General features: G+C 34.1%; 1 protein-coding gene across 1 annotated transcript in view; it reads left to right on the plus strand.

The window, feature by feature from the left end:
- LOC114333312 (N-acetylglucosamine-6-sulfatase-like) overlaps positions 1 to 14,044 on the plus strand; it is a 120,580-nt gene that overhangs the window by 84,388 nt on the left and 22,148 nt on the right. The window contains exon 7 of the mRNA XM_050656270.1: positions 8,355 to 8,671. Coding sequence (XP_050512227.1) covers positions 8,355 to 8,671 — 317 coding nt within the window. The remainder of the gene's footprint in view (positions 1 to 8,354; positions 8,672 to 14,044) is intronic.

A 14,044-nucleotide genomic window follows, 5' to 3' on the forward strand; every position in this document is an offset into this window, starting at 1 on the left:
AGTAACGAGTACTTTGTAACGAATAGTTACTTTTTCAACATCACTATGTTGTGGCTGAAAAGAAGAGGAGCCGCAATAGGAAATAATAAAAAAAAAATACTACTTTGCAGTAGTACTGAAGAAAGGGGAAATTAGAAGGGATAGAAGTAGAAGTGGGAAGAGACAGAGGCAAACTGAATAGAGTTGGCTAGCAAGAGATGCAAGAAAACCACTTGACACTCAAGGATGGATACGGCTCGTTTGCATGCCTGTCGAAGAACAGTAGCTCTATATAGATAGTAATGATGACTAAAAGATGAAATAATAAAATAAGAATAATGTACTGAAAATGAATGGAGATGAATAATGACTAAAAACGAACAAAATAAATAAAACTAACTAATCATGGGCGCCATGAAAATGATCTTCGATCATTTTCCCAGGTATCTTATACTGCTGTCAAATATTAAATATATCAAACCTGTAATAATGAACATAAAGGAATAATAAAATAATTGATATACAAAATAAATACATATTTATTAAAAATAACTACTAGATTTTTGACAATCTCTGAGTTAGACAAGCATATATCATGTAACTCTAAAATGACATAAGTTATACAAGAAGCTATATATATTTTAAAGATAACAACAATAATGTTATCTGTTACAAACTTAAATACCTCTTACATATATATAGGGTACAACTCACATGAGTCTTCTACCAAATGGTTATAGTACGCCTGCTACGTACAACTAAAGGAAACTGACAAAGATGAAAATACTACAAATAAATAGGCCCAAGCCTCACTAAGGGAAAATACAATAATGAAGTATGCAAGTTAAATATACAAGGAATGAAATAGAAATGAAGTTGAGATAAATACCGACGATGACATAGATTAACCGAACAAATGGAATAAAGCAAATAACAGTAAAATATTTGGGAAACAAGCTAGTAATATTAAAATATAAATTTACCCGAATTACATAAACCAATATCAAAGCAATAATAAAGTATTAAAAACCTAATTTTCTCTAGGCTTATTCCTGTGCACAAGAAGTTACCGTAGATACAAAGTTTGGGAACCAAATAATCTAATATAAAAATATGTCAAAAAAAAACCAGAGGTAACCTAAATCTGGAAAAAAAACATAGTGTATTTAACAGATAGTCTGAAATATAAAAAAAAACCAATAGTTACTAAAACACACTAATTGTTTCCAAACGAATCCCAATGATTCCTAAAAAGGTTGCGGTTGCATCCTAGAAAATGATGCACCAGGATGGTGCGACCCATGACTCCTGTAGGCCCAGGTGCCAAGACGAAAACTGAGCTGGAACGCTCCCATAGCTTGCTCCCAATTAGACATACTCCCATGATGACTTGACTGTGGCTGTAGTGGTTTCTCTAGGTGGTCAAATAAGGTCTATGACTTCATGGTAGGGTTTCTCCCAAATGGCTAAAAAACATTCCCAGTTTTATTTCTCATTTTAAACATGAGCAAAAAGTAAAGGGAAGAAGAAATAATTGAGGAACTTTTTAGAAGCAATAGTATAGAAAAACCGACCATTAAAACTGGAACAAAAACCAATCTCAGGTAACCTTGAACTGTTTTGAGTGTGAATACATGGACAAATGACATTGAAATGATTTATTTGAGGAAATATCTGTAAAAATATATTGAATTTATAAAATATTGGATGTTGAATAATTTAAAACCTACAGAGAAATGGTAATTATTTTCAATATTAATTTGAGGACTTCAAAAATGTTTGGTTATGTAAAACCAAAAACCACATTAATATAAAAGATCGATATAAAGATAATATAAAGATCGAAATAATCTACATCCTTCCCTTAATAGATTGACTAAGAAAGTTTAAAAATGAACCAAGTATATCTAATGTTCCATAACAAAAAACAAGGCTATACATAAAAAAATTATTATGAAAAAGTAGATCTCACCGAATGATTCCTATTTAGACTCCAACAGGAGTTGTCACCCACATGTCTCCTCACTCCAGACAATCCTTGGTGGTAACTTTTTACTTTACTTTAAATTGCTTGATGTTATAAAATAAGTTGGATGAAATCATCCGCCATTCTATATGGTACCTCTATTCGACACAACAGCCAACAGTCAAGTAAAGAACGAGAGGCGCTTCTCCGCCAAGGTAAACGTCAAACTCTCTCAGAAAACGAAATCATTCTCGATAGGTGGAGTACGTTCCATCACCGAGGTATGACGTCACCCCAGTAGTCCTATACGAGAAATTAGAGAATTTAAATGGAGACCGAGGAAAAATAATTATAATAATAATTAAAGAGCTAATTTCGTAACGTGACCGTTACAGTACCCCTCTATATTAACTTATTTATTTTTAGCACATAAGCAAAACGCTCGGACAGGACGATTTTTAAAATAATCATAGTATATTATAGCATTAATGTTTCGAACTTTACGCGATTCCTCTTCAGGTGAGTCATAACTTTTTTTTTAAATGGGAAAGTACATCATGTGACACCTCATTTAAAAAAATTTGAAATACTGATTACCTGCTCAAAATTTCGGTCAAATGCTTTTTAAATGCATTAATTTTTTATTCCTGAGAAATGAAAAAATTCCTAATAAGTATTGTTGAAATATTTAAACGCAGAATGAAAGATTACATTATTACCCTGAAAACTTCTATAATGTTTATTTTAATAAGTTACAGGGGTGAAAAAAAGAGAAAATTGAGTAGCTATGATTTTTGATTTTAAATATATTATTCAAAAAAACTTTTTGTTTATTTTAAGGGACTTTCGGCCCTCGGTAATAATGTAATCTTTCATTATACGCGTAAAATTTTCATTATTACCGAGGGCCGAAAGTCCCTTAGAATAAACAACAAGATTTTTGAATAATATATTTGAAATAAAAAATCATAGGTACTCAATTTTCTCTTTTTTTTTTTTCACCCCTGTAACTTATTAAAATAAAAATTATAGAAGTTTTCAGGGTAATAATGTAATCTTTTATTCTGCGTTTAAATATTTCAACAATACTTAGTAGGATTTTTTTTTCATTTCTCAAGAATAAAAAATAATGCCTTTAAAAAGCATTGGACCGAAAGTTTGTGCAAGAATTATTCGTTTTTGTACCTAATCAGTATTTCAAACGATGATGAGGTGTCACGTGATGTATTTTCCTATTTAAAAAAATCAAAGTTATGTATGACTGCTACCTGAGGAGGGATCGTGTAAAGTTGGAAACATTGATGCTATAATATACCATGATTATTTTAAAAATCGTCCTGTCCCAGCGTTTTGCTTTTATGCTAAAAATAAATAAGTAATATGGAGGTAACACTTATTTCAGCGCAGTGGCGGCCCGTGAGGTAGTGCCATAGAGCCATGGCACTACCTTGCTAACTATGCAGAAACATATTTTTTATCTTAAAAACATTTTAATGCCTGTTTATTTTTTTTGTGAATATTTCTCTTTATTTTTATAAATTATATCAAATCTGGCAACTGTGTAGCGCAATGCAAATCTACCGACTCTGGCCACCCACAGCTGACCGGATAAAGGATGAAAATTATAAAAATCCCAGTGCCGAACGGCATAGTGGCTCGTGAGAAAAGAGAAAGATTGTATGAGCATCCTTTGTAAGTGACAGAGAGAGAGCGGTATTGAACTTTTAACATACGTTTAAATTGGAGTCTCCGTGCCAGGCTCGAAATCTCGAAAAGGAAGTTAGTGGATCTTAAGATACAATGTTTTAGATCTACATATTTCTAGTTTCTTTACGCGTTCGCTTGACGCTATTGTGTTTATTGTCTACTACTGTATTGTGTATTTGTGTTTATACTCTACTATATTTTTTAATTTGTAATTATTAGTTAGTGCGTTGTGATCGTGGGTGTCGTAGGTATAAAAATAATATTTTGATTATTTTCTACGTTTAATTTATTTATTGACAATGAATCAAATTAGTATATTAAAAAACTCTTTTGGTGGTTTTTCGTTAGAAAAAAAAACTACAAATTAAAGAACTCGGTCGGCCTTTACCCGATTTAAAAATTGAAAAACAAAGTGGAAATGGACAAAAACTTCGCTGTCGTAAGTTTAATAAAATTATTTACGATAAAAATAGCTGGTTGTGTGGTTGCGAACAAACTAATAAACTCTTCTGTTTTGTATGCGTTTTGTTTGGAGGTGACGAGACTTGGTCAAACAAAGGCACCGATGATCTTGTACATATATGGGAGAAATTGAAATCCCATGAAAAATCTAAAGTGCACATGAATAACGTTTTTAGCTTTTCAATGCTTGGTAAGTTAAATATAAAAACCCAATTAAATTCAGCTTATCGTGATACTCTATTTATATTTTATATCCTTTTTGACCATATCGTAAAACCGCCACAAAAAATTTAGGCAGCTGCCCGGATTCTGGCACTACCTTCCTAAAGTTATACGAGCCGCCACTGTTTCAGCGCACTGTACATATATACCATATTCTCAATGGTTTTTATTAAATCCAGTGATATTCCCTTTTCATATAATAAATGTCTCGCGTCCCGAATTCCCAGTCTATCAAACGCTTTCTTCGAATCTCTCAGGGACATAAATATATGCCGATTTGTTGTATTTCAGCGATTTTTCTTTTATTTGTCTTATTACAAAAACTGCATCCATGTAGTATGATCTTTGTGTCCGAAATCCTTGCTGTTCCTCTTGCTGAGTTATTCGTTCGTTTATTTTTGTCGCTGTTATTTTTGTTGTCAACTTAATAGGTCTGGGTCCCGCGTATGAAAAAAAAAAAGTTGATTAATAGCAAGCTGAAAATTTGGTAATAGCTTAAGGGTGTCTAGTCGGACAAACTTTGATATATGGGAACACTGGAACAGGGGAAGTGTTAATTGTGGAACAGGTTAAAAATTTGGAAGGGTCTGACGACGAAAACGGCACATGTATTTTGTCCGACAGAACAGACTTTAACTTTCCGAAGAGACATTAAACTCTCATGCAAAAATCAGACTGCTATTTATCACCAAATGGGCGTTTTAATGAGTGGAACATGTAGAATATGTCAAATGACAGGAATTATGACAGGTGATAAATAGCAGTCTGATTTTTGCTTGAAAGTTTAATCTCTATTCGGAGAGTTTTAGTCTATTCTGTCGGACAAAATAAATGTGCCGTTTTCGTGGTCTGACCGTTCCAAATTTTTAACCTGTTCCACAATTAAAACTGCCCCTGTTCCAGTGTTCCCATATATCAAAGTTTATCCGACTAGACATCCTTAAGCTATTAACAAATTTTCAGCTTGCTATTAATCAACTTTTTTTCATACGGAGGATCCAGACCTATAAGTGTTTGAAAAATTTATTGCTAGATAATTATTGGTGAATGGTTAAACTAAAGTAATGATGTCTAATAGATATTGGTAGTTTTTCATGGCAGTTGCCAAACTCAGCTGATACGTCTACAGTTCTGCAGGTGAGAAATTATCCATATAATGTAAATTTGTTGGTTCCTGCTGATAATTTCCCACCTCTATTATTTTCATCTATTTTTATTTCAAAACGTATCATATTTTCCGTCTTTTCCGTTACTTTGTCGGTTATTAGCGCTCTTTTCACTGTATGTGCCGGTATATCTATCGATATAAAAATATCGATATAATTTAAAAATCTATCGATATATTTTTTAATGTATCGATCTGTAAAAACTGTCCATGGATTTGTAAAAACCCGGCATTTGACAGGTGCGGTGTATTACACCCCAACAATGCTGAAGCGCCTAAAACATAAGGAAATTTTGCATGTAATGGCCACAGCAGCTTGATAGCTTTCTATTGTATATTCATCTATGTGATGACACATAAAAAACAACAGTCGTAAACCATGGAGCAGTGACGAAACATGGAAAATTATAGAACAAAGAAGGCAACTTAAAGTTGGCAGTTTTGATTTAAACGACTATCGAAGCTTATCAAGAGATATCCAAGGAAATTGCCGGAAAGATAAAGACAAATATGTGTCTAACATTTGCCAGGAAGTAGAAATCCACTTACATCAAAATGAAACAAGAGATCTCTTTCAGAAAGTAAAGTTACTGGCTCGGGAATTCAAACCCAGAAATTACGCTATAGAGGATGAGACAGGTAATATGGTAAGCGATATGGATGCGGTTCTGGAGACTTGGAGGAAATAATGCACAGAACTCTATAAAGCTGAAACCTCTAACATTAATCATATAACAGCACTGCAAGTCTCAACAACAACCCTAGAACCAGATATTCTAAGGTCTGAAGTCGATGAAGCCATGAAGCACCTTAAAAGAAATAAATCACCTGGTTGCGATGACATCACGGCATAACTTTTACAGAACATGTGGGTGAACATGGTCTCCAATTAATGTGGAGACTGTGCAATCATGTATGGAGAATCGGCAAATGGCCCAGTGATTGGTGTACCGCACTATTTACTCCCATTCCTAAGAGAGGGGTAACCACAAAATATAGTAACTACCGAACCATCTCACTGATTTCACACCCAAGTAAAATTCTGTTGAGAATCAGCAAGTGTCGCATGCAGACATACCTGGATAGACAAATACCACAGGAACAGGCAGGCTTCGTGAAGGGTAAAGGCACAAGGGAGCAAATTCTTAATATGCGACAACTCATTGAGAAAGCACGAGAATTCAAAATTCCGATGATCATCTGCTTTCTGGATTACAGAAGGCATTTGACTGTGTAGACTGGACAGTTTTGTGGAAAGTTCTACATGAGATGGGGGTTCCTGATCATCTGTCAGCTCTGGTGAAAAGCCTATATGAGAACAGTGAAACCAGAATAAGAATTGAAAACCATAAGTCCGATCCTTTTAAAATAGGTAGAGGAGTCCGGCAAGGATGTATTCTATCTCCAAGTCTTTTTAATTTCTATGGGGAATATATAATGAGAAAAGCACTCGACAAATGGAATGGCGGTATTTCTATCGCAGGAAAGAAGATATCCAATCTCAGGTATGCAGATGATACAACATTAATAACTGCATCCGAAGAAGAAATGTCCAGCCTGTTGCAGCTAGTGGAAGCCGAAAACAATAGATGTGGTCTCAAGATCAATAAACAAAAAACAAAAATTATGATAGTAGATTATTCAAATTCACTTCAGACAACAGGAGCCTTAGACCAGTTTGAGGTGGTTAACGAGTTCAATTATCTAGGATCCTACATCAGTAATACAGGATCTTGTGAAACAGAAATACGTAGGAGAATAGGCATGGCCAAAAACGCTATGAGTCGATTATCGAAAATCTGGAAAGATCGCTCCACTAAAATAAGATTAGTACGTGCCTTAATTTTTCCCATATTTAATTACTGATCCGATACATGGACCATGAAATCGGACGACAGAAAAAGGATTGACGCCTTTGAAATGTGGTGCTGGAGAAGAATGCTTCGGATCTCATGGACGGAACACAGAACAAATCACTCAATCCTGCAAGAGCTTAATATTCAGACTCGACTTTCCTCTATTTGCCTCTCTACCGTCTTAAAATTTTTCGGCCATATTGCAAGAAGAAGTGATGATAATCTTGAGAGACTTATAATTTCGGGAAACGTTGAAGGGCGCAGAAGTAGAGGTCGCTCACCTACTCGATGGACGGATCAAGTACAGAAAGCCAGTGGAAAAACATTCTCTGAATCCATGAGGGAAGCTCAGGACAGAAGCCGATGGAAAGAGATAGTTGCTCTTATTATAGGGAATCGCGACACTCAGCAATGAGGAAACGACTGAGGAGGAGGATGACACATAGTTTTTAGTCGTCGATTGTTGATTGGATGTGGTCACACCCCATGAGTCGGATTTTGTACTTTCTATAGAATTGCCTTTATTTTGTGTGACTCCTATAAATAAGTATGTATAAGTAAGTGAATTATACTTATTACAGAACTTAACACATTTTTTGGTAGGTCTAAGCTAAAATGAGTTACTAACGAGAATAAGCACGTCTTCGGCCTTATGGGATGAAGCAGTCAGTGACGAATGTATTGACAAGAGTGATTCCGAAGTAAGTGAAAAAATGGACAATGTTAGTGTAAATAATGATAATGCCTATCCTGACCAGCTTAAAGATGTTGACGTTCCAGATATCACAGACAACTAAACGTAGAGATATTTTTTAAGATTCTTTACCTCTTTTAATTACTGGGGTTTGTCACATCCCACCTGTCTGTGAGTTGCAAAAAAGTTCACCTGTCGGATACCGGGTTAAGTTGGCGACATTTGAGTTTTTCGCATTACCACTTATAGCGCTATGACTTACTTAAGAATATTGTCTTATTAATTATTGAATATTATTTTTAGGTCAATTTAGTCAACCTTGGGACAAGAGACAGCCTTACGAAACTGACATTAGAGTTCCTTTTTTAGTTAGCGGACCCAACGTACCACGGAAAACTATTGAAACATTTCCTATTAGTTCTGTGGATATTGCTCCCACAATTTTGGACTTAGCGGGTGTCGATATTCCTAGGTCCATGGATGGCGAAAGTTTTAAAAAACAATTGTTTCAAGAGACGACTGATTATTTTGCAAAAGGTATTTTGATTAGTTATCGAGGAGAAGCAAATCAAAAGCTAATAGATACAAGTTGTCCCTGGGCCTATGATCCAAATTTGACTGTAAGTAAAAATTTTTTATTAAGAATAATTTTTTAATTTAGCTTATGCAATTTTGACACATTTATAAGATTCCAATAAACAAGCACGTTCTAATGTTATTAAAATGAAAAAGGTTCTACTTATGAAAGATTTAACATAAGCTTAAGGTACGCCTAACAACATGTTACGTATACAGTGTCCTATACTATGGAGTGGAATCATGGACGTTAAATCCAGAGACAATGAGACGACTTAACGCCTTTGAAATTTGGACCTATAGAAGAGGGTTTCCTTGGTAGATAGAGTTACGAATAATGAAGTACTGAGAAGAATAGGTAAAGAGAAGGAAATTGAATTTGCAATTAAAGAAGGAAAGCTGCAGTATCTCGAACATGTGCGAGAATTATGAGTATTATGGTATCGAGAATTATGGTATCTTGCGACTCATAATGCAAGGAAAGATAGATGGCAGAAGAAGCATCTGAAGAAGACGAATTTCATGGCTGAAGAATCTGAGATAATGGTTTGGATGCAGCTCAAAACAATTATTTAGAGCTACTGTCCCAAAAATTATAATAGCTATGATGATTGCCAACCTCGGTAGCGGGGATGGCACCTGAAGAAAAAGAAGAATACACAAGTCAAATTAAATCAAACTCTATATAAAAATATTAATCCAATACTAAGTCCAATTTATAGGCGAATGTCGAAGTTGTCTATGTAGTTAATCGAATTATATCGCAAACAAAGACAAAAAATTATAGGAAAGGACCAACTGCTGGTTAATCAGGATAACCAGAGAGTGCTGGCGCTGAAAAGGAGAAAATTGACATATGGTAAAACTATATACAGATAGTATATATATAGATAGTATAGTATATATATAGATAGTAATTCATAGTTAATCAAACAGTAAACACGTATTATTTGTGGCTCACATTGATCATTCAGTTACTTGAGTTATACAAGTCAGTTTTTAGTGAAATTTTCACAAAGTGTTCATTATTACAAGATACACAACCGTGAGTACCTATTTTTATTGGTTATCCTATGTGAATCCCGATATATGCAATAATTAATTATATTGCCGTTTATATCAGCACACAAGCAAAAAAACTGGTCTAATTTATCATTTGTCGAATATCGAATATCTACCTACAAAGTATAATTGCCATTTAATTGATTTTTAATTTTGGTGTAAATTGTAAGTTAGACGAAGAATTAATTATGCCTGTGTGTATAAATTGTAAACAATCTACCAATAACACACAATTTATAAAATGTTCGGGATGTATGAATTCTTTGCATACTTCTTGCATTGGCTTACAGGGCGATGATGCTAGTCGGATCACACGAATGCGTAGTAAAAATGTAAAAGTACTATGTAATACTTGTAGTAATGGAGAGGACAAGCTCGATCAATTGAAGCAATTTTTAACCAATCTTGTGGAAACGAAATTGCAAGAGTTGGAAAGAAAGATCGCTAATATTAACACTACTATACCTTCCGAACATCAGGAAGATATAATTGAAGAAGCCATGGACCGTATTAATCGATCACATAATATCATTTTGTATAACGTCCCAGAAACTAATTCTGCTGTGGAAGACAATAATAAAGTAAACGAGATTCTAATAACAGTACAGGGTGATAATGTAAATCCGATTTCTTCAAGACATATGCACAGAATTGGTAAACGTTCAAATAAGGCTCGTCCAATCAAAGTGACCTTTTCCACACCCGCACAGGCTAAGTCCTTTTTGCGTGCCAAGAATAAATTAGCCACATCTACTTTCTCTACCATTTCAATCTCTGATGATAAAACACCTCGGCAGAGAGAATACATGAATAAACTTCGGACAGAACTGAAACGGCGAACAGATCATGGAGAACAGAATTTGACGATTAAGTATGTAAGGGGCAGACCTACTCTAGTCAGTAATACTGATGGCTCTTTAAACTAAACGTGTCCAGCAGTTCCAAATCAAGTAAATCCCAACACGTTGAACTTACATGTTACTATCAAAATGTACGTGGTCTAAATAGCAAAGTTGCATTATTTAATGCTAACATTAGTGATTGTGAATTCGACATCATAGCATTAAGTGAAACGTGGTTGCACGGTGATGTTTCGAGCATGGAACTCTTTCCGAATAATTATGTAGTATATAGAAAGGACCGAAAATTCCATGTGGTGGATAAGGTGAAGGGTGGTGGTGTAGTGCTTGCGGTAAAAGACTTCATAAAATCCGAAATATTGGATATTGCGGCTTTCGATGCTCAATTTCCATTAATTGATCTAATCATTGTCAAGTGCCAGATTGGTTACAAACATTTTTATACAGTTGTTGTTTATTTACCGGATAGGTTAAGTTTAGTTGACTTTGAATATTTTTTCGATTGCTTAGGGCAACTTGATTATTTATATAATAACTCCATATTACTAGGCGATTTTAATGTTCCAAAGTTCATTGATAATGATATATCTGATTTCCAAACTTCTGTAGTTTTAAGTTTTACGGGCTCTACTGGACTTAGACAATTTAACAATGTTGTTAATCATTTGGGTAGACTGCTAGATTTAGTCTTATCGCATTTCAGTTGTGAAGTGAAGCATGATGACTCACCTTTGCTCTATGAAGACTCTCATCACCCAGCTCTTCAAATTACATTTACGGATATATTTGTGAAAGAGCCTATATTTAGGTATGGTTCTGAGCAAATAACTTACAACTTTAAAAAAGCAAATTTTCCTGCTTTATATCGAGAACTGTACGAAACGGATTGGAATTTTCTGGATACTACTAGTGACGTTAACGTAATTTTAAGTAATTTTTATGATAAAATGTTTTCTTTGTTTAATACGTATATTCCAGTTTATAAAAATTTTAGTCATAAATATCCACCCTGGTTTGATGCTGACATCATTCAGAACATCAAATTAAAAGCAAAGTTTCGAAAAAAATTTAAAAGATTCAAAAATCATTGTGATTTGCTTGAGTTTCAACGGTTAAGACACCTTGTCAAATCAAAAATCAGTTTGGCATACAATGTGTATGTCGATAACATTCAAATATCTCTATCCATCAATCCCAAGAAGTTTTGGTCGTATGTTAATGCGAAAAATAATAGTTCAAGAATTCCTGGTGTAATGAAATATATTGGCATTACTACCTCCGAACCACAAAATATTGTGAATGTTTTTGCAGAATTTTTCAATAGTGTTTTTCTGTCATCTGATATTAATTATAAAGCTAACTCTTCATCAGTTAACGCAGATTACTTAAATTTTTATCCTATTGTAGAATCTGAGATCATTTCTGCTAGTAAGAAATTGAAAGACAAAATGACGTGTGGACCTGACAATATACCATCTTTTCTGGTTAAGGATTGCATAGGTGCCTTAACTGTGCCACTATTAAAAATTTTTAATTTATGTCTTCTCAATAAAGAATATCCAAGTCTCTGGAAGGAGTCAAAAGTGTGCCCAGTATTCAAAACTGGTGAAAGGGATCAGGTAGAAAACTATAGACCAATTTCCATAATTTGCAATCTGTCGAAGGTTTTTGAAATAATTTTGTATAATCGTATTTATTCAAGAACTCGTAATCAGCTGTCTCAATACCAACATGGTTTTGTCTCCAGTCGGTCCACTGTAACAAACTTATTAGTGGTCACACAATATATTTCAAAGGCCCTAGATAATAGAAGTCAAGTTGACGTCGTCTATACCGATTTTTCGAAGGCGTTCGATAGAATTCACCACGGAGTATTGCTTTCTAAATTATACCACTTTGGTCTTTCTGAGGATGCTGTTACTTTTATGAGGTCTTACTTATCAAATAGAACGCAGTTTGTTTCTTACAATGGTTACAAATCGGCAAAGTACCTTGCTTCTTCAGGGGTTCCACAAGGTTCTAATCTAGGTCCATTATTGTTCTTGTTATTTATTAACGATCTGTGTGAATCTATTTCTGCACCATGTTTATGTTATGCTGATGACTTAAAGATTTATTCATTGATAAGCGACCTTAACGATTGTCATTTTCTGCAGAGTGAACTGAATCTCGTACATGAATGGTGTAAGGAAAATCATCTGAATCTTAATGCCAATAGTTAAGTGCAAGGTGGTTAGTTATTCCAGGAAACAGTCTACTATATACCATCCTTATATTATTGATGGCAATGAACTGGAACGTTTGACTAAAATTAAAGACCTTGGAGTTATATTTGATCACAAACTCACTTTTGTTGAACATGTTAATGTAAAGGTTAGAGAAGCACTTAAATCTTATGGATTTATAATAAGAAATAGTCGAAATCTCACTAATACTAAGGCCATTAAATTACTGTTTTACACTTTTGTACGCTGTAAACTGGAATATGCCTCTATCATTTGGTCACCGTTTTATGATGTACACATCCAAATTATAGAACGGGTTCAGCGTAAATTTTTAAAATTTTTGTTTTATAAAATTAATGGTATATATCCTACGAGGGGTATCAGCAATAATGAGTTATGTAGCGGTTTGGACGTAGTGTCATTAGAATCTAGACGAATTAATGCCTCCCTGGTATTCCTGTACAAGCTACTACATAATCTCATTGACAGCCCTGATATCCTTCGACAAATAAATTTTAACGTTCCGTCTTATCCAGTAAGAAATTCGATTACGTTCAGAAATACACAAGCTAGAACTAACCTTATGTTAAATTCTCCTCTATTCGTCATGTGCAGCTATTATAATGCCTTAAGTATTTACTGCGATATATTTAACTGCAGTTTAAAGCAACTGATTTCTATGGCCAAGATCTACCTGGGTGATTAATAATTTATTTCTTTAGATTCAAATTTAGTTTTGTAAAATTTTTGTTATTATCGATACCTATGAATTACTAATATTTTATTTAATTTTTTATTTATGTAATATTTTGTCCTGTAAATGGATTCTGTTGGACAATAAACGCTATTATTATTATTATTATTATTATTATATACAGGAGCCCTTCCATGACGAAAGACCCATGAGTGAAGTTTATACAGATGACCAGCTGATTGGGACTTCAATCACTGAAGAGGAGATAGAAACTGCAATATTTAATTCAGAAAATAATAATACACCTGGACCAGATGAAATTCGTTCAGAGATACTTAAACTAGTGAATCAAACTACTGGACGATTTCCCATTAGTTCTGTGGATATTGCTCCAACAATTTTGGACTTAGCAATGTCAATATTCCCAGTTCCATGGATGGCGAAAGTTTTAAAAAGCAATTGTTTTGGGAGACGACTGATTATTTTGCAAAAGATATTTTGATTAGTTATCGAGTAGAAGCAAATCAAAAGTTAATAGATACAAGTTGTCCTTGGGCCTATGCTCAAAATTTAACT

This window comes from Diabrotica virgifera, chromosome 7, assembly GCF_917563875.1.
Source record: "Diabrotica virgifera virgifera chromosome 7, PGI_DIABVI_V3a".
In the NCBI taxonomy this organism is placed as follows: domain Eukaryota; kingdom Metazoa; phylum Arthropoda; class Insecta; order Coleoptera; family Chrysomelidae; genus Diabrotica; species Diabrotica virgifera.